At 63.9% G+C, this 20,867-nt stretch overlaps 2 protein-coding genes and 1 non-coding gene across 3 annotated transcripts in view; 1 reads left to right on the forward strand and 2 right to left on the reverse strand.

Annotated features, from left to right (window-relative positions):
- The window catches only part of CPSF1 (cleavage and polyadenylation specific factor 1), a 38,474-nt gene extending 32,672 nt beyond the window's left edge, over window positions 1-5,802 (reverse strand). The window contains exons 1-8 of the mRNA XM_030474434.1: window positions 5,798-5,802; window positions 4,565-4,734; window positions 3,445-3,472; window positions 963-1,096; window positions 818-898; window positions 571-722; window positions 332-478; window positions 110-249 (exon numbers count right to left, since the gene is read on the reverse strand). Of these exons, the coding sequence (XP_030330294.1) occupies window positions 110-249; window positions 332-478; window positions 571-722; window positions 818-898; window positions 963-1,096; window positions 3,445-3,472; window positions 4,565-4,708 (826 nt within the window). The 5' untranslated portion in view covers window positions 4,709-4,734; window positions 5,798-5,802. The remainder of the gene's footprint in view (window positions 1-109; window positions 250-331; window positions 479-570; window positions 723-817; window positions 899-962; window positions 1,097-3,444; window positions 3,473-4,564; window positions 4,735-5,797) is intronic.
- A 472-nt stretch (window positions 5,803-6,274) lies between these two features.
- On the reverse strand, window positions 6,275-13,595 carry SLC39A4 (solute carrier family 39 member 4). Its single transcript, XM_032920211.1, has 9 exons — window positions 13,560-13,595; window positions 13,263-13,478; window positions 12,594-12,765; window positions 11,426-11,598; window positions 10,706-10,861; window positions 10,450-10,504; window positions 9,356-9,508; window positions 8,510-8,700; window positions 6,275-7,380 (listed from the first exon to the last, which is right to left on the reverse strand). Exons 1-9 carry the CDS (start codon window positions 13,593-13,595, stop codon window positions 7,252-7,254), a joined length of 1,281 nt encoding a protein of 426 aa, XP_032776102.1. The 3' UTR covers window positions 6,275-7,251.
- TRNAR-CCG lies at window positions 10,275-10,347 on the forward strand. Its single transcript has one exon. It is a non-coding gene; the product is annotated as a tRNA-Arg (tRNA).
- Window positions 13,596-20,867: the final 7,272 nt, after the last annotated feature.

The following is a 20,867-nucleotide window of genomic DNA, read 5'->3' on the forward strand; positions in this document are numbered from 1 at the left end:
CACCATCATCACCATCAGCATCATCACATCATCACATCACCACCATCATCACCACCATCACCATCACCACCACCACCACCACCGCCCCCAGCAGGGCGCCGCCACGCACCGATGGGCTTGGGCACGGCCAGGGCCTGGGTGCAGTCGAAGGGCAGGTTGCTGAGGGACCAGATGACGGGATGAACCTTCTGCATGATGTTGAGGGAGATGGCGACGATGCTGCACGTGTCCTGCCGCACGGCCACGCGCCTGCGGGGGGGGGCCAGGCTCGGGTCACCCCCAGCGCCCCCCCGGGGGGGTGCTCGGGGCGCCGGCGCCGCGCCCAACCCACCCTGGCCACGTCTGGTTGGGCTCGTAGAGGATGAGGAGGGTGGGCTCATAGTAGCCGTGCAGGAACTGCATGTCGATGATGTTGAGCAGCTTCTCGTCCAGCTCCCGCACGTCGATGATGTAGCTGGGCAAGAAGCTGGACTTCTGCCTACGGAAACGGGGCAGGCGCGGGGTCAGGAGGCGCCCGGCGGCACCCATGGGTGCTCGGAGCGGGGGGGGTTGGGTCTGGGTGCTGCTCACCCCTCTCCCACCAGCCCCTCGTGCTCGTCGGTGAGCGTGTCCCTGCGGAAGGGCAGCACCACCAGGCGGGTGCCGTAGATGAGCATCACGGCGCAGCGCCCGTCGGGATCCACCCGCACCCGCGGGATGTGCACGTTCTGCACGAAGCCGTCCTGGGGGGCACAGCGCCTGTTGGGGGGGGGGGGCCCACCAAGAGGAGGCCCCCCCCCACCCCCCCCCCAGGACACCCACCCCCCCAAAGCCTCACCCTGAGCTCGGGCTCCTCAAAGTAGTGCAGCGACAGCGTCTTCAGGTCGTGGGTGCCGGGGTCGTACTCCACCACCGAGAGCTGCGGGACGGGGGTCAGGGGGGGCCCGGCACCCCGAGGTGGGGGGGACCCCCCCAGCACCCACCTTGGCGTCCTTGAAGCTGAGCAGCAGCGCGTCGCGCTTGGCCCCCGCCAGCTGCACGCTGGCCATGGACATCACGTTGCCGAAGAAGGTGAAGGAGGCCACGAGCTCCAGCTTCTCCTTGTGCCCCTTCCCCTCTGCGGGCGCGGGCGGGAGCAGCAGCAGGAGGAGGAGGAAGGAGGAAAGAGGAGGAAGGAGGAGGACAGAGGAGGAAATAGAAGGAGGAAGGAAGAAGGAAAAAGGATGAAGGAGGAAGGAAGGAGGAAGAAAGAGGAGGAGGAAGAGAAGGAGGAAGGAGGAGGACGTGGGAGTAAGAAGAGGAAGGAGGAAGAAAGACAAGGAAGAAGGAAGGAGAAGAATGATGGAGGAAGAAGAAAAAGGAAGGAGGAGAAGGAAAAAGGGAGGAGAAGAAGGAGGAAAGAACAGGAGGAGAGAGGAGGAAAGAGAAGGAAGAAAGAAGGAGAAAGGAACAAGGAAAAAGGATGAAGGAGGAAGGAAGGAGGAGAAAGGAGGAGAAGGAAGAGGAGGAGGAAGGAGGAGGAAAGACAAGGAAGAAGGAAGGAGGAGGAAGGAAGGAGAAAGGAGGAGAAAGAAGAAGGAAGAAGGAAGAGGAGGAAAAGGAAGGAGGAGAAAGGAAAAAGAAGGAGCAGGAAAGAACAGGAGGAGAAAGGAGGAAGGAAAAAGAGCAGGAGGAAGAAGGAAGGAGGAGGAGGAAGGAAGAGAAAGGAAGAAAGAGAAGGAGAAGGAAGGAAAAAGGAGGGAGGAGGAGGAGGAGGAGGAAAGAAGAGCAGGAGAAAGGAGGAGGGAGGAGGAGGAAGGAAAAGTAAGGGGAAGGAGGAAGAAGGAGGAAGGAGGAGGAGGAAAGAGCAAGGAGAAGAATGAAGGAGCAGGAAGAAAAAGGAAGAAGGAGAAGGAAAAAGGGAGGAGAAGGAAGGAGGAAAGAACAGGAGGAGAAAGGAAGAAAGGAAGAAAGAAGGAAGAAGGAAGAAGAAAAAAGGATGAAGGAGGAAGGAAGCAGCAGGAAGGAGGAGAAAGGAGAAGGAAGAAGGAGGAGGAGAAAGAGGAAGGAGGAGAAAGGAAAAAGAAGGAGCAGGAAAGAAGAGGAGAAGAAAGGAGGAAGGAGAAAGAGCAGGAGGAAGAAGGAAGAAGAAAGGAGGAGGAGGAAGGAGAAGAAAGGAAGAAAGAGAAGGAGGAGGAAGGAAGAAGAAGGAGGGAGGAGAAGGAAGAAAGAACAGTAGGACAATGGAGGAAGGAGGAGGAAGGAAAAGTAAGGGGAAAGAGGAAGAAGAAGGAAGGAGGAGGAGAAAGAAGGAAGAAGAAGAATGAAGGAGGAGGAAGAAAAAGAAAGGAGGAGGAGGAAGAAAAAGAAAGGAGAAGGAGGAAAAAAGGAAGAAAAGGAAGGAGGAAAGAACAGGAGAAGAAAGGAGGAAAGAGAAGGAAGAAAGAAGGAGGAAGGAAGAAGGAAGAAGGAAAAAGAATGAAGGAGGAAGGCAGGAGGAGGAAGGAGAAGGAAGAGAAGGAGAAAGGAGGAGGACGGGGAGGAAGAAGAGGAGGAGGAAGGAGGAGGACGGGGAGGAAGAAGAGGAGGAGGAAGGAGGAGGAAAGACGAGGAAGAAGGAAGGAGGAAGGAAGGACAAAGGAGAAGGAAGAAGGAGAAGGAGGAAGAGGAAGGAGGAGAAAAGAAAAAGAAGGAGCAGGAAAGAAGAGGAGGAGAAAGGAGGAAGGAGAAAGAGCAGGAGAAAGAAGGAACAAGAAAGGAGGAGGAGGAAGGAAGAAGAAGGAGGGAGGACGAGGAGAAGGAGGAAAGAAAAGCAGGAGAAAGGAGGAAGGAGGAGGAGGAAGGAAAAGTAAGGGGAAGGAGGAAGAAGAAGGAAGGAGGAGAAGGAAGGAAGAAGGAGAAGAATGAAGGAGGAGGAAGAAAAAGGAAGAAGAAGAAGGAAAAAGGGAAGAGAAGAAAGGAGGAAAGAACAGGAGGAGAAAGGAGGAAGGGGAATGAAGAAGGAAAGAGGAAGAGGAAGAAGGAGGAAGGAAAGAGGAAGAGGAGGAAGGAGGAAGGAAAGAGGAAGAGGAGGAAGGACGGGGCAGGATGGGGGTGAGGGGCAGGTCCCGGCTCCTGTGCCACCCCCTCTGCTCTGGCGCCTCTTGTGCCACGGGCCACGTGCAGCGGGGGCTCCTGCCTCGGCCTCACATCCCTGCCCCCCCATCCCCACCCCCATCCCTGCCCATCCCCATCCCTGCCCCCCCCCCCCCATCCCCACTGTCCCCATCCCCATCCCCACCCCCCCGTCCCCATCCCCGCCCCCCCCATCCCCATCCCTGCCCATCCCTGTCCCTCTCCCCACCCAATCCCCCCATAACCCGGCATGGGGGGGGGGGGGTCACCCCAAAAGCCCCCCCCCCTAAAGCCCCCCTGCAGTGGGTCACCCCAAACCCCCCCAAAGGTGGGATCACCCCAAAGCCCCTTTAGGGCCCCCCCCCCACTTACCCCCATTTCTCTCCCCTTTCACCAGCGGCTGCAAGAGAAATGGGGCAGAACCGTGAACCCCCCCCGGGGACCCCAACACGCGATGGGGGGCCCGGGGGGGGCTGGGGCTCAGGAAGGGGGTGGGGGGCAGAGGGGAGGTTTTGGGGGGCAGATGAAGCCTGGGGGGGGCTGTCCCTGGGGGGGGCTGTCTGTGGGGCGCTGGGGGGGGGGGCTGTGTGGTTGAGCTGGTACACACACAGCTGGGAGGGGGATCCTATGGGGTGCTATAGGGGTTGCTATGGGGGATGCTGGGGGTGCTATGGGGGGTGCTATGGGGCGCTATGGGGTTCTATGGAGGGTGCTCTGGAGGCACTATGGGGTGCTATGGGGTGCTATAGCGGCTCTATGGGGTGCTATGGGGCACTGTGGGGTGCTGTGGGGCGCGGTACCTCGCAGTCGTGGTTGAGCCTGTACATGTAGAGCTGGGAGGGGGGTGCTATGGGCTGTGCTATGGGGCGCTGTGGGGCACTGTGGGGGGTGCTATGGGGTGCTGTGGGGCACCGTGGGGCGCGGTACCTCGCAGTCGTGGTTGAGCCGGTACACGTAGAGCTGGGAGGGGGGTGCTATGGGGCGCTATGGGGCGCTGTGGGGCGCTATGGGGCACTGTGGGGCGCTGTGGGGCGCTATGGGGCGCTGTGGGGCGCTGTGGGCCGCTATGGGGGGCACTGTGGGTCGCTGTGGGGCGCGTACCTCGCAGTCGTGGTTGAGCCGGTACACGTAGAGCTGGGAGGGGGTGCTATGGGGCACTATGAGGGGTGCTGTGGGGCGCTATGGAGCGCTATGGGGGGTGCTGTGGGTCACTATAGGGCGCTATGGGTCGCTATGGGGCGCTATGGGGTGCGGTACCTCGCAGTCGTGGTTGAGCCTGTACACGTAGAGCTAGGAGGGGGGTGCTATGGGGGGTGCTATGGGGCGCTGTGGGGGGCGCTATGGGGGGCACTGTGGGTCGCTATGGGGCGCTGTGGGGCGCGTTACCTCGCAGTCGTGGTTGAGCCGGTACACGTAGAGCTGGGAGGGGGGTGCTAGGGGCTGTGCTATGGGGTGTGCTATGGGTCGCTATGGGGCGCTGTGGGGCGCGTACCTCGCAGTCGTGGTTGAGCCGGTACACGTAGAGCTGGGAGGACCCGGCCGCCACCAGGTTCCTCTGGGCGGTGCTGAAGAAGTTGCAGGCGAGCGCGAACTCGAGGCCGGTGGGGGGGTGCGCCTGCTTGTACACCGCGTACATCCCCCCGCCGAGGGGCTCCGCCCCGCCTGCGCCGCACGCGGGGGGCAGGGGTCAGGGCCGCAGTGGGGCGCAGTGGGGCGCAGTGGGGCCGGGACCCCCAACACCCAGCGAGCGGCACAAGGGGGGCAAGGAAGGGAAGGGGGAGTGCGGTGCTGTGGCGCCCCCTGCTGGAAGGGCGGACCCCCCCATTGAGCCACGGCCCCCCACACACATCGACCCACGTGTGCCCCATAGCTCCCCCCATAGCACCCACAGCCCCCCCACAGCACCGCCACTAGCCCCCCATTGACCCATAACCCCTTCAGGGTGACCCACGTGTGCCCCACAGCACCCACAGCCCTCCCATTGACCCCCCAGTGACCCATAACCCCCCCAGAGTGACGCACATGTGCCCCATTGTCCCCCCACAGCCCCCCTATAGCACCCACAGCCCCCCCCATTGACCCCCCAGTGACCCACAACTCCCCCCAGGGTGACCCACATATGTCCCCCAGCCCCCCCACTGACGCCCCATTGACCCCCAACCCCCCCAGGGTGACCCACATGTGCCCCATAGCACCCCCAACCCTTCCATTGGCCCCCCATTGACCCCCAACTCCCCCCAGGGTGACCCATGTGTGCCCCATAGTGCCCCCACAGCACCCCCAGCCCTCCCATTGGCCCCCAATTGACCCACAGCCCCCCCCAGCGTGACCCACAAGTGCCCCACAGCCCTCCCAGCCCCCCCATTGACCCCCAGCCCCCTCCTGTGCTGCCCCACAGCCCCCCATTGCCCCCCAACCCCCGCCGTGGGGCCGCGTCGCCCCCTGCTGGGCGGGCGGACCCCCCCTCGCCCCACATGGGCCCCATCGCCCCCCAACCCGCCCCCTGTGCCCCACATTCCCCCCCCCGCCCCACATCTCCCCCCCGCGCCGCTCCAGCCCCACGTTCCCGCCCATTTCTCCCTCCCACCGGAGTCCCCACACCCCCCATAGCGCCCCATAGCCCCCCATAGCCCCCTATTACTGCCCCATAGCGCCCCATTGCCGCCCCATAGCGACCCCCAGGCCCCCCCCCCCCCGCTCACCCCCACGCGCGCGCCGCCTTCACCCGCCCGGAACTCCGGCCCGCACCACCGAGGCACCGGAAGTCGGGGCCAGAGCGGCGCCGCGTGGGGCGCGCTGGGCCGTTACCATAGAGAGGAAGGTCCTCCAGAGGTCCTCCAGGGGCCGCGGGTTCGAACCCGGGTCCGCGGGGGGGGGGGGGTCCTGAGCCCCATAGAGGGGTCCTGGGACCCACAGAGGGGTTCTGGGCCCCATAGAGGGGTTCTGAGCCCCACAGAGTGGTTCTGGGCCCTATAGAGGGGGTCATGTGGCCCGTAGAGGGGTTCTGAGCCCCATAGAGGAGTCCTGCACCCTATAGAGGTCCAGGCCCCATAGGCACCCTGCACCCCACATGGGCAGCACCCTATAGGGACCCCGCACCCCACAGGCTGCACCCCAGCACCCCACAGCCCCTGTGCCCCACATCCCACCCCCGGGGCTCCTGTAGCCCCATAGGCCCCCCCCCAGCACCCCCAGAGCCGGCTCCAGCCCAACCAGCGCCGCCTTTATTGGGGTCCCCGTGCTGGGGCCGGGGGGGGCGGGTGACACCGGGGGGTGGGAGATGTGGGGCGACACCATCGGCGCTGGGTGACACCATTGGCACTGGGTGACGCCAGTTCATGGAGGGTGACGCCGGTTGACGTTGGGTGATGTTGGGTGACGTTGGGTGACACCATTGGCGCTGGGTGATGCCAGTTCATAGGGAGTGACGCTGGTTGATGTTGGGTGACGTTGGGTGTCACCATTGGCACTGGGTGACACCAGTTGACATTGGGGGATGCTGGTTGGGTGACCCCAGTTCGTGTTGGGTGACCCCAGTTGACGCTGGGTGACGCCGGTTGACGTTGGGCGATACTGGTTGGGTGACTCTGGCTGATGTTGGGTGGCACCAGTTTGACATTGGGTAACACCAGTTGACATTGGGTGACACCAGTTCGCGTTGGGTGGCACCGGTTTGACGTTGGGTGCCCCCCAGTTGGCATTGGGTGGTACCAGTTGATGTTGGGTGACACCAGTTTGACGTTGGGTGATGCTGGTTGACACCATTGACATTGGGTGCCACCATCTGCATCACCATTGGGTGGTACCAGGTGATGTTGGGTGACACCGGTTGACATGGGGTGATGCCAGTTGGGTGCCCCCTGTTGACATTGGGTGACCCCAGTTCATGTTGGGTGCCCCTGTTGATGCTGGGTGACACTGGGTGCCCCCGTTGACGCTGGGTGATGCTGGGTACCCCTGTTGACGCTGGGTGACGCTGGGTGCCCCCGTTGACATTGGGTGATGCCCGTTGACGCTGGGTGCCCTTGTTGACGCTGGGTGCCCCCGTTGGTGCTGGGTGCCCCCACTGGTGCTGGGTGCCGCTGGGTGCCCCCGTTGACACTGGGTGCCGCTGTTGACACTGGCTGATGATGGGTGCCCCCGCTGGTGCTGGGTGCCGCTGGGTGCCCCCGTGGGTGCTCACAGGACGATGCTGTCCTCGTACAGCGCCAGCAGCAGCAGCGTGCCCCAGCCCAGCGCCAGCCCCAGGCTCTGCACCCCCAGCAGCACCCATGGGTGCGGGTCCCTCATCGCCAGCAGCGCCGGCAGCTGCGGGGCAAGGCAGGGACAGGGGTTGGGGGGGGACGTGGCACCCGCAGCACTCCTATAGCACCCAGAGCACCCCTATAGCACCCGCAGCACCCCTATAGCACCCACGGCACCCCTATAGCACCCGCAGCACCCCTATAGCACCCATGGCATCCCCATGGCACCCACCCAGAACCCATAGCCCCGCACAGCACCCATGGCCTCCCTACAGCACCCACAGTACCCCCATGGCACCCGTGGCATTCATAAACCCCCCCCCAGACCCCTATAGGCCCCCATAGCCCCTTATAACCCCCCATCACTGCCAAGCTCCCCCCATAACCCCTCTACAACCCCCCATAGCCCCCTATAGCCCTTTGTACCCTGCCTATAACCCCCACAGCCCCCCATAGCCCCCCATAGCCCCATATCCCATTAGATCCCACTTGATACTGTTATATCCTGCTATATCCCACTATATCCCGCTCCAGCCTGTTCTATCGTGCTCTATCCCAGTATATCCCACCATATCCTGTTATATCCTGCCATATCCCATTATATCCCATTATATCCCACTCTGTCCCGCTGCATTCCACTCCATCCTCCTATATCCAGCTCTATCCTGCTCTATCCTATTATATCCCGCTCCACCCTCTCTATCCCACCCTGTCCTGCTCTATCGCGATATATCCTGCTCTATCGTGGAATATCCCGCTCTATCGTGGAATATCCCGCTCTATCGTGGTATATCCCGTGTTATTTCCTGCCCTATCATGATATATCCTGGTCTATTCCTGCCCTATTGTGATATATCCCACTCTAGCACATTATATTCCTCTCTATTCCCACCCTATCACGATATATCCCAATCTATTCCTGCCCTATCCTGCTCTATTCCCGCCCTATACTGCTCTGTCGAGTTATGTCCCGCTCTATTGCGATATACCCTGCCCTATCCTGCTCTATTGTGACATATCCCACTTTATCACGCTCTATCCCGCCCTACTGCGCTCTATCGTGCCCTATCCCTCTCTATCGAGCCCTATCGCGCTCTATCCCGCCCTATCCCTCCCTATCCCGCCCTACCCGCGCCCCCTCTCGCGTGCTATGGCGGTATATCGCGGTATATCGCGCAGTGTCGAGCTCTCACCATGTCGGCCATGGCGAGGTGCAGAACCGCTCCCGCCGCCGCCGCGCGCACCCACGCGCCGGCCCCGCCCCCGCCCAGCGCGAGCCCCGCCCACAGCCCGGGCAGCGCCGGCGCCGCCCCCGCCACGCGCAGCCACAGCGCGCGCCGCCGCGCCCGGGCCGAGGGCGCATGCGCCAGCACCGCCGCGTCCCCTGGAGGCGGGGGGGGGGAAGAGAGACGAGCGTGAGCGGCGCCCCCTGGCGGGGGGGAGGACACGCCCGCACCGCAGCGCCCCCTGCCGGGCACAGCGGGGACCGAGGGGGGGAGGCAAAGGGGGGGCGGTCCCCACCCTGTGCGCCCCACACCCCCCCCACAGCGCGCCCCACACAGCCCCCCAGTGTACCTCCCAACCCCCCCTGCACCCCACTACAACCCTGTGCCTCCCGAACCCCCCACAGGCCTCCCATTCGCCCCCATTGACCCCCACTGACCCCATTCACCTCCAACGATCCCACTGACCCTCATTGACCCCCATTGGCCCCCATTGACCCCATTCAACCCCTTTCACCCCATTCACCCCCATTGACCCACATTCACCCCCATTGACCCACATTCACCCCCATAGATCCCATTGACCTCCATTGACCCCCATTGGCCCCCATTGACCCCCATTGATCCCACTCACTCCCATTCACCCCCATTGACCCACATTCACCCCTATAGATCCCATTGACCTCCATTGACCCCCATTGGCCCCCATTGGCCCCCATTGATCCCACTCACCCCCATTCACTCCATTGACCCACATTCACCCCATCGATCCCATTCACCCCATTGACCCCGCTGCCCCCGCCGCCCCCGCCTCACCCAGCGCGTGCGGCAGCTCGTGCAGCAGCAGCCCCGCCCCCGCCGCCGCCCCCGCCCGCCACGAGCCCGCGAAGGCGGCGCCGAGCGCGAGCCCGTCCGCGAGGCTGTGCGCGGCCGCGCCCACTGACGTCATCACCGGCAGCACCCACCGGCCTGGGGGGGGGGGGCACCGGGGTCAGCGGGGTCACAGGGGGGGCAGAGAGGGGCACGGGGGGGTCACCCGGGGTCACGGGGGGTAGAGAGGGGCATGGGGGGTCACCTGAGGTCATGGGGGGGACGCACAGGGTCGTAGGGGGTCATCAGGGACATGGGGGAGGCACACGGGGGGTCACTCGAGGTCACAGGGGGTCACTCGGGGTCATGGGGAGGGGGGTTTGGGGGGGGCACAAGGGGGGGGTCATTCTAGGTCACGGGGGGGCTCCGGGGAGGCAGCCAAGGTCACGGGGGGGTCACGGGGCGGGGGGGCCAGACAGGTACATGGGGGGGTCACTGGAGGACACTGGGGGGGGGGGGGCGTCACCCAGGGTCATGGGGGGGTCATCGGGGACGGGGGGGGGGCAACATGGAGGGGGGTCATCCGAGGTCACGGGGGTTACTCAGGGTCATCGGGGTGAGGTAATGGGGGGGCACAATGGAGGGGTCATTCGAGGTCACGGGGGGGCTCCGGGGCGGCAGCCAAGGTCATGGGGGTTCGCCCAAGGTCATGGGGGGGTCACGGGGGGGGGGTCATCAAGGACACGGTGGGGGGGGCGAGATAACGGGGGCGGGGGGGGTCACACCGGGGTGGGTCACACAAGGACACGGGGGGGTCACAGGAGGTCACGGGGGGTCACAGGAGGTCACTGGGGGTCTCTCTGGGCCCCCTCCAGCCGCCCCCTCCCCCCCCCCAGCAGCGCGGCACCGGCCGCAGCCGCGCACGGGCCCAGTGGCCTAATGGACAAGGCATCAGCCTCCGGAGCTGGGGATTGTGGGTTCGAGTCCCACCTGGGTCGGGTCGTTTTGCTGGGGGGGGCTATGGGGGTTATGGGGCTGGGGCAGGGGGCAGTGGGGGTTATGGGGCTGGGGAAGGGGGGTTATGGGGCTCGGGGCCATACTCCTGCTCTGCAGCTCCTCTGTGCTCTGGTCGAGGTTGGTGTCATCCACCTTTACCTGGGGGGAGGAGCGGGGATGTGGGTCTCCTGCCCCATAGATGTGACCTGCCCCACGCTGCCTTGGTGTCCCCTGCCCCACACTCAGCCCCCCATCTCCTCCCACACCAGCCACCCTCCACCATCCCCTGCCCCACACTTCCGGCATCCCCAGCCCCACAGCTGCCCCCACACCCCACATCAGCCCCCCCCACCCCCGCACCTCGTCGGGGATCAGCAGGCCCCCCCCCAGCCTCTCCAGCAGGAACGCCCCATAGATGCCCCCCAGCACCGTCATCAGCTTCCAGTGGGGCTCAGCGGCCCCCCCGTCCTCGTGCCCCACGTCTCCGGCCCCCCCGTGATCGTGCAGCCCCAGCACCTGCGGGGGGGGGAGGAGAGTGGGAGCGCGCCCCGGGGGTGTCCCCCCACATGACCCCCCCCGTCCCCACAGCACCACCCATGGGTGGCCCCCCATGACCCCTCCAGTGTCCCTGCGCCCCCCATCGGGTGCCCCCGCAGGTGTCCCACCAGTTCCCATGTCCCACCTCCCTCACGTGGGGCGGGAGGTGCAGGACCCATCCCCGCACCCCACACCCCAGGTTCCACAGCCCATTCCCCAATCCCAGTCCCAATCCCACCTCCCTCACCCGGGGCAGGAGGTGCGGGATCCCGTCCCCATATCCCATGTCCCATATCCCACGCCCCATCCCCATCCCACCCATACCTGGGGCAGGAGGTGTAGGACCCCATATCCCACATCCCATATCCCATCCCCATCCCCACCCGTACCTGCGGCAGGAGGTGCAGGATCCCGCACCCCATACCCTATATCCCATATCCCCATCCCGCTCCCGCCCGTACTTGCAGCAGGAGGTGCAGGATCCCGTCCCCACTCCCTGTACCCCATATCCCATATCCCACACCCCATATCCCAGCCCCGTACCTGCGGCAGGAGGTGCAGGATCCCGTCCCCGCTGAGGGCTCCGGCCGCCCCCCCCAGCAGCAGCGGGTGCAGCCACCGCCACGTCCCGGCGCGCAGGGGGCAGCGGAGCAGCAGCAGCGCCAGGAGCGGCGCCAGCGCCAGCACCAGCCCCGCCGCGGAGCCCAGCGCATACCCTGGGGGATACAGCGCCCCATAGCACCCAATGGCACCCCATGGCACCCCATAGAGCCCCATAGCACCCAATGGCACCCCATAGCACCCAATGGCACCCCATAGCGCCCCATAGCAGCCCATAGCGCCCCATAGCACCCCATAGCACCCAATGGCACCCCATAGCGCCCCATAGCAGCCCATAGCGCCCCATAGCACCCCATAGCACCCAATGGCACCCCATAGCACCCCACAGCACCCAATGGGACCAGCACCAGCCCCTCCGCGGAGCCCAGCGCGTACCCTGGGGGATACAGCACCCCATGGCACCCCATGGCACCCCATAGCACCCAATGGCACCCCATAGCACCCCATAGCATCCAATGGGACCAGCACCAGCCCCGCCGCGGAGCCCAGCGCGTACCCTGGGGGATACAGGGCCCCATAGCACCCCATGGCACCCCATGGCACCCCATAGCACCCCATAGCACCCAACGGCATCCAATGGGACCAGCACTAGCTCCGCCGCGGAGCCCAGCGCCTACCCTAGGACACAGCGCCCCATAGCACCCAGTGGCACCCCATAGCGTCCAGTGGGACCAGCACCAGCCCGGCCGCAGAGCCCAGTGCATACCCTGGGACACAGCACCCCATAGCACCCCATAGCGCCCCATAGCACCCCATAGCACCCCATAGCACCCAATGGGACCAGCACCAGCCCAGCCACGGAGCCCACCGCGTACCCTGGGACATGGAGCACCCCATAGCACCCTATGGGACCAGCCTGGCCACAGAGTCCACCGCGTACCCTGGGGACACAGCACCCCATAGCACCCTATAGCACCCAATGGCACCAGTCCGGCCACCAACCTCACCACATACCCTGGGGGACGCAGCACCCTATAGCACCCTATGGCACCCAACCGAGCCCAGCACGTATCCTGGGACATATAGCACCCAATGGTACCCAATGGCACCCAATGGAACCCAACAGCACCCATGTGCCACCCGCACTCACTCTGGAGGGTGCTGAGCTGGTCCGTGGGGCCGGGGGCCGCGGTGACATTGCCCGTGGGGTCCGTGGTGGGGTCTCCGTGGCGGGGGAGGGGGTCGGGGGGGGTCCGGGGGGGGGTCGGGGTGTCCCCGAGCTGGGACATCTCCAGCAGCACCTCGGGGGGGTCCAGGCTCAGCTGGGGGGGGTGCACGGCCTCAGTGTGGGGATGGAGCCCCCCAGGGGCACCCACACCCCCCCCAGGGGCACCCAGACCCCCGGAGATACATTACCCCCCCCCAATCCCCCCATGGACACCCTGGCCCCCCCAGGGGCACCCAGAGTCCCCCCGCAGGAGCCCAGACACCCCTATAGGGCACCCAGACACACCCCCCCAAGACCTATGACCTCCCCTGTAGGCACCCTAACGCCCTCCTCAGCACCCAGATCCCTTATAGGGCACCCAGAACACCCCTGGGCACCCCAATCCTGCCCAAGGACCCCCCGCCATGGGCACCCTGACCCTCTCCATGGGCACCCTGAGCCTCCCCATGGGCACCCTGACCCCCCCATGCGGACCCTGACCCTCCCTATGGGCACCCTGAGCCCCCCCGGGCACGCAGACCACCCCCCAAAGGAGCTCAGATCCCCCTGTAGGGCACCCTCCCGCCCCCCAGCACCCAGAACACCCCTCACCGTGGCCCAGGGCAGCGCCTCGGGGTGCCCATCACTGCTCCCAATGGGTGTCCCGGGGGTCCGGGGGGTGCCGGCGGGTGCCGCGGGGGGGCCCGTGGGGCGCAGGCAGCGGCCGCGCAGCACCAGGGCCCCCAGAGCCGCCAGCACCCGCCCCGCGCCCACCCGGGGGGACACGGCGGCCCCCGCGGCCAACACGGCCCCGGCGTCCAGGCAGCCCTGGGGACACCAGCACCAGCACCATCATCAGCACCATCATCATCAGCACCATCAGCACCACCATCACCATCACCAACGCACCATCCACCCCATGAGGGTGACACCCAGAGCACCCATCGCGGCCCCGTGTCCGCAGCCACGTGGCCACGGTGAGTGTCACCTCCCCAGGGCACGTGTCCCCCCCCCAGTGCCCCGTGACCCCCACGTCACGTATCCCCCATGGCCCCCCCCATGGCCCGTGTCACCCCCACCACCTCATGGCTCCACCACGTTCCATGTCCCCCATGACCCCTGTGTCTCGTGACCCTCCCATGTCCTGTGTCCCCCTCCATGTCCCCCGGTGTCCTGTGTCCATCCCGTGTCTCATGTGTCCCCCCCAAGTCCCATGTCCCCGCTGTATCCCACATATCCCCATGACCCCATATCCCCATATCCCTATGTCCCCATGTCCCCATGCCGCCATATCCCCATATCCCACATCCTGTGTCCCCATGTCCCCATGTCCCCATGACTCCATATCCCCATGTCCCCACATTCTCATACCCCCATATCCCGTGTCCCCATGACCCCATATCCCCATGTCCCCATGTCTCCATATCCCCATATCCCATGTCCCCATGACCCCATATCCCATATCCCCATGTCCCCATGTCCCCATATCCCCATGTCCCCATATCCCATATCCCCATGTCCCCATGTCCCCATATCCCCATATCCCATGTCCCCATGACCCCATATCCCCATATCCCCATGTCCCCATGTCTCCATATCCCATCTCCCCATATCCCATATCCCCATGTCCTGTGTCCCCATGTCCCCATGACTCCATATCCCCATATCCCATGTCCCCATATCCCATATCCCCATATCCCGTGTCCCCATACCCCATATCCCATATCCCATATCCCATATCCCCATATCCCGTGTCCCCATACCCCATATCCCATATCCCATATCCCATGACCCCATATCCCGTGTCCCCCCGCCCATGCCCCCCGTCCCCCACCTCCCGGCCGTCCTGGCTGCGGTAGTTGCGCCCAATGGCCTCCAGCAGCACCGACACCTCCAGGGGGCCGGGGCGGCCGCTGCCGGCCCCTCCGCTGCGGCTCCCACCGGGGCTCCCGGCGCCGCCGCCGGCCCTGCCGCTGTCCCTGGTGCTGAACGCGGCGCTGCGGGCGCTGAAGGCGCGGTGCAGGGCGCGGGCGCGGGCGGCCCAGCGGCCCCGGGCGCTGCCGGGGCCGGGGCTGGGGCCGGGGCTGGGGCCGGTGTCGGTGCCGGGGCCGGTGCAGGCGGCCGCCGGGTCCCACAGGGTCCCCAGGACGGCGGCTCCGAGCCAGGGCAGGTCGGGGGCCTCCAGCCCCGCGGTGGCACCGGCCAGAGCCAGGACATCACCCGCTGAGATGCACTGGGGGGGGACAGGGGGGGTCAGGGTGATGGAGGGGGGTCAGGGTGATGGGGCTCAGGGTTTTGGGGGGTTCAGGGTGCTGGGGGGGATCGGGGGGGTCAATGGGGTCAGGGTGATGGGGGGTCAGGAGTGGTCGGGGGGTGCAGGGGGGTCAAAGGGGGTTTAAGGTGCTGGGGGTCAGGGTGATGGGGGGTCAACGGGGGGTCGGGGTGCCCGGGGGCGCTGGGGTCAAGGTGCTGGAGGGGGGGTTCAGGGTTATGGGGGGTCGCGGGGATGAGGGTTCCCTGGAGGGGGGGTCAGAGTGGTCCAGGAGGGTGTCAGGTGGGTTCAAGGTGCTGGGGGTCAGGGTGCTGGTGGGGTGTCACAGGGGATTGGGGTACCCTGGGGGCGTGTGAAGGGGGGGTCTGGGTGCTGGGGGGGGTCAGGTGAAGTCAGAGAGGGACAGAGAGGTGCAGAGGGAGGGCAGGATGGTCAGGGGGTGATCAGGGGGGGTCAAGGTGTTGGGGGGGGGTCAGGATGCCCTGGAAATAGACCTGGGTACCTGGGGGGGGGGGAGTCAGGGTGCTGTGGGGGGGGTCTGAGTATTGGGGGGTCAGGGTACCCTGAGGGGGAGGGTGTCAGTTGCACTGAGGGGACACCGCGGGTGGGAGCTGTGGGATCAGGGGGTGCCCCAGTGTGCCCCAGTGTGCCATAGCATGTCATAGCGTGCCATAGCGTGCCATAGCATGTCATAGCGCGCCATAGCATGTCATACATGAGACCACAGGGTACATGGCGGTTCATGCCCCACCATACAGTGCCACCCCATGCCATAGCACGCCATACACGGGGACATACGGTGCCAGAGCATGTCCGGGGACGGACAGTGCCACAGCACGCCGCAGCCTGTCACATCGTGCCGTACGGTGCCGCGGTGGCCCATGCCCCACCAAACCCTCCCACCCCATCCCACCCGATCCACGGCATCCCGCCCCAGCCACCCTTTGCGGCCCCATCCTCTGTCTCCCCATCCTCTGCCGCCCCATCCCGTCCCTTTTCCACCCGTCCCGTCCCGTCCCGTCCGGTCGCGCCGCCCTTTGTCCCCGCTGGCTGCTCCCTCCCCTTTCCACACGGCGCTGCCCCGCTCGGCGCCGCCGCTCACCGCTCCGCACGGCCCGGGCCCGCACTGCGCACGGCTCCCCACGGTGCCCACGAGGGCCGCGACGGCGCCGCGGGGCAGGGACCCGGAGCCCGACGCCAGCAGCGCCTCCAGCGCCTCCAGCGCCCGCAGCGCCGCGGCGGGGTCCGCGCCCCGCGCCCCGCGCCCCGCGCCCGCCGCCGCCAGCGCCAGCAGCGCCAGCAGCACCGTGCCCATGGCTCGGCTCGGCTCGGCTCGGCTCGGCGGGGGGGGCCCGGGACTGTGCCGTGGCCTGTGCCGGGGGGTGGCCCCGTGGGTGCTGCGCCCATCGGCGGGTGTCGGGGCTGTAAAAGCACCCGCGGCGCCGGCGGCGATTGGCTGCGGCTGAGATTGCGCCGGGTTAACCATTGCTCAGGGCCCGGCGGCACCCACCCGCGCGGTGCTGACCCGCCGCAGGAGATGGGGGGTGCCGGGGGTCACCCCTGGGTGCTGGGGTCAGCACTGGGTGCTCTGAGAGGGGCCAAGGGTTTGGGGCACCCGTGGGTGCTGGGACCAGCACCGGGCGCTTGGGTCACGCCAAGGTGCTGGGCTCAGCCCGAGGTGCTGAGTTCATGCCGGGAGGTTTGGCTCAGCCCTGGGTTGCTCGGTTCACCCCTGGGTGCTCAGGGTCCATCTGGGTGCTTGCTTTACCCCTGGGTGCTGGGATCAGCACCGGGTGCTGGGGTCACGCCAACGTGCTGGGCTCAGCCCTGGGTGCCCTGCTCAGCTCTGGCACCCAGCTCAGGGGCTCAGATCACCCCTGGGTGCTAAGGGTCCATCTGGGTACTCAGTCATGGGTGCTGGGCTCACCCTCGGGTGCTCAGCTCACACCTGGGTGCTTCACGTGACCCTGGGTGCTTGAGTCATGTCAAGGGCCTTGGCTCACCCCTGGGTGCTCAGGTTCCAGCTGGATGCTCCACTCATGCCAAGGGGCTCAGCTCACCCCTGGGTGCTCAACTCAACCCTGGGTGCTGGGGCCACGCCTGGGTGCTCAGCTCATGCCAAGGGCCTTGGCTCACCCATGGGTGCTCTGGTCAGCCCAGGGTGCTCTGCTCACCCCTGGGTGCTGGGCTCATCCCCTGGTCCCCGGCTGATGCCCAAGCACCCAGATCAGGTGCTGGGCTCACACTTGGTGCGGGGCTCACACCGAGGTGCTGGCCTCATACCTGGGTGCTCTACTCATGGGTGCTGGGCTCACTCCTGGGTGCTCTACTCATGGGTGCTGGGCTCACTCCTGGGTGCCTACTTGGCTTCACGTCCTGGGTTCCTGGCTCAGGGGCTGGGGTCACCCAAGGGTGCTCAGATCAACACTTGGCGCCCCACTCATACCAAGGGGCTCAGGTTCCAACTGGGTGCTTAGTCATGGGTGCTGAGCTCATACCTGGGTGCTCAACTCATCCCTGGGTGCTCAGATCACACCAAGGTGCTCAGGTTCCATCTGGGTGCTCAGTCATGGTGCTGAGCTCACACCTGGGTGCTGGGCTCACCCCTGGGTGCTGCCCCCCTCCCCACACAGGGTGCCCATGGCATCCACCAGGAAGAACCCTTTGTCCCACCGCCGGTCACCACCCTCACGGCCCCGGTGCCCCCAAGGTGCCACCATCACCAGGACCTGGCCCCGGAGCCAAAGTCCATCCCGGCTCCTCCCGTCTGGCTCCGGCTTTGATCCGGCAATAAAGGCATAAACCCGGTGCGATGCTCCCGCCGGCTCCAGCCGGTTGGTGGTTAATGGTTAATGGTTGGTACCGGGGTGACCAGTGGGAGCAGGGGGCACTGGTGGGGCTGTGGCACCTCCTGCATGGGCAGGATGAGGCTCTGCTGGTGGTTTCCTCCATGTGCTGCTCTGTAAGTGGGTGGTTTGGTGCTCCCGATGGATGGTTGATGCTGGGGTTGGCTGTTCCTGCAGGTCACCCCAAGGTTCAACCGTGTTGGGGGTCTCCCGGGTTGGTGGGTGGTGGTGGGGGCTGAAAGAAGCTGGTCAAGAGGCAAAGAGTCAAAGAAAGAGCCAAAGAGTCATGTTCACATCATCATCTTGACATCACCATCATCCTGATGTCACCATTGTTGTCTCAACGTCATCATTGTCCTGACACCACGATCATTGTCTTGACATCAATGTCTCAACCTCATCATCTCGATCTCCTCATTGTTGTATCGACACCATTATAGAATCACACAATCACAGAATTGTTTGTGTTGGAAAGGACCTTAAGATCATCCAGTTCCAACCCCCTGCCAGGGGCAGGGACCCCTCGCACCAAACCATGTGGCTCAAGGCTCTGTCCAACCTGGCCTTGAACACCGCCAGGGATGGAGCATCCACAACCTCCCTGGGCAACCCATTCCAGTGCTTCACCACCCTCACTGTGAAGAACTTCTTCCTTATCTCCAACCTGAACTTCCCCTGTTTCAGTTTGAACCCATCACCCCTTGTCCTATCACTCCAGTCCCTGGTGAAGGTCCCTCTCCAGCATCCTTGTAGCCCCCTTCAGACCCTGGAAGCTGCTCTGAGGTCTCCACGCAGCTTCTCTTCTCCAGGCTGAACAGCCCCAATGTTCTCAGCCTGGCTCCATACGGGAGCTGCTCCAGCCCCTGATCATCCTCGTGGCCTCCTCTGGACTTGCTCCAACAGCTCCATGTCCTTCTGATGCTGAGGACCCCAGCCCTGCACACAGTGCTGCAAGTGGGGTCTCACCAGAGCAGAGCAGAGGGGCAGGATCACCTCCTTTGACCTGCTGGTCACGCTTCTTTTGATGCAGCCCAGGACATAGGCGGTTTTTGGGCTCAAGCACACACTGAAGCTGGCTTGGGTTAAGCTTCTCGCCAACCAACACCCCCAAGTCCTTTTCTGCAGGGCTGCTCTGAATCTCTTCTCTGCCCAATCTGTAGCAGTGCCTGGGATTGCCCCGACCCAGGTGTAGGACCTTACACTTGGCTTGGTTAAACTTCATAAGGTTGGCATCGGCCCACCTCACCAGCGTGTCAAGGTCCCTCTGGATGGCATCCCTTCCCTCCAGCGTATCAACCGAACCACACAGCTTGGTGTCGTCGGCAAACTTGCTGAGGGCGCACTCAATCCCACTGTCCATGTCACCGACAAAGATGTTGAACAGGACCGGTCCCAACACCGATCCCTGAGGGACACCACTCGTTACAGGTTTCCAACTGGACATCGAGCCATTTACCACAACTCTTTGCGTGCGGCCATCGAGCCAGTTCTTTATCCACCGAGTGGTCCATCTACCAAATTGATGTCTCTCCAATTTAGAGACAAGGATGTCATGTGGGACAGTGTCGAACGCTTTGCACAAGTCCAGGTAGATGACACCAACTGCTCTGCCGCTGTCCATCAGTTCCGTGGCTCCATCATAGAAGGCCACCAAATTGGTCAGGCAGGATTTCCCCTTAGTGAAGCCATGTTGGCTGTCACCAACCACCTCGTTGTTTTTCATGTGCCTCAGCATGCTCCCCAGGAGAAACTGCTCCAAGATTTTGCCAGGCAGAGGTGAGCCTGCCTCGTCTGTAGTTCCCCGGGTCAGCATCATTGTTGTCTCAACACCATTGTTTTGACCTCACTGTCATCTCGACCTCGTTGCCCTGCCATCATCTTCATTGTCTTGACATCATCATCTTGACCACGTTGTCATCATCTTGATACCATCATTGTCTCGACATCATCGTCTTGATGTCATCATCATCTCGATTTCATTGTCCTGACATTGTCATTGTCTCAAAATCATCATCATCATCAACATCATCATCTTGGCATCATTGTCGCAATCTCATTATCATCTCAACATCATTGTCTTGACATTGTCATCATCTTGATGACCATCATCTTGACCTCATTGTTGTCTTAACCTCACCATTGTTGTCCCAACACCACCAGCACCTCGACATCATCGTCTCGACATCTGTGTTGCCTTAACATCATTGTCTTGACCTCACCATTATCCCGACATCACTGTCTCAATGACATCATCATGTTGACATCATCTCTATCCTGACATCATCATTATCTCTACACCATCATCATCACATCGTTGTGTTGACATCATCATCATCTCATCGCTGTTGCCTCCTCATCATCATTGTCCTCACATCATTGTCTCAACGGCATCATTGTCCTGACGCCGCCATCACATCCCCACCATCATCCCAACACAAACCCTTTGGAGCCACCAACGCCTTTTCCCAGGATTCATTTATTTCTCACATTCCCCTTTCCCCACACAACCAACCCCAGCACCGGCACCAGCACCGGGCCCCATGAACCCCGCCATGAACCCAGATACCCCCCATGACCCCCCCGCTGGCTCCGGCACCTCGCCGCGGTGCTGCCCCGGCCGTGACCCCGCCGCTGCCGTCAGCAGCCACCTCCCTGCGCCCCTTGATCCACCCCCCCCGCCCCGCTCCTTGTCCTGCTGCTCCTTGTCCTGCTGCTCCTCCTGCTTCCAGCCGCTGCTGCCCTCGGACCCCCCCGCCCGCAGCGTTACCCCTGCCCCCAGCGCTGCCCTGACCCGGGGGAGGGGGGGCTGAGCCTCCTCATGGCACCTTTTCCTGCCAAAACCACCATTTCCCCCCAACTCCCCATTTCCCCCCCAAACCCATCCTTTTCCCCCCAAACGCCACAATTTTCCCCAGAAAAACCTTCATTTTCCCTGCCAAAACCATCATTTGCCCTGCCAAAACCATCATTTCCCACCCCAAAACCATCCTTTTCCCCACCAAAACCTTAATTTTCTCTGTCAAGCGCATAATTTTCCCACCAAAACCACAATTTCCCCCCCAAATCCACCATTTTTACCAAAATCATAAATTTCCCCTC

Source organism: Strigops habroptila, chromosome 1, assembly GCF_004027225.2.
Source record: "Strigops habroptila isolate Jane chromosome 1, bStrHab1.2.pri, whole genome shotgun sequence".
In the NCBI taxonomy this organism is placed as follows: domain Eukaryota; kingdom Metazoa; phylum Chordata; class Aves; order Psittaciformes; family Psittacidae; genus Strigops; species Strigops habroptila.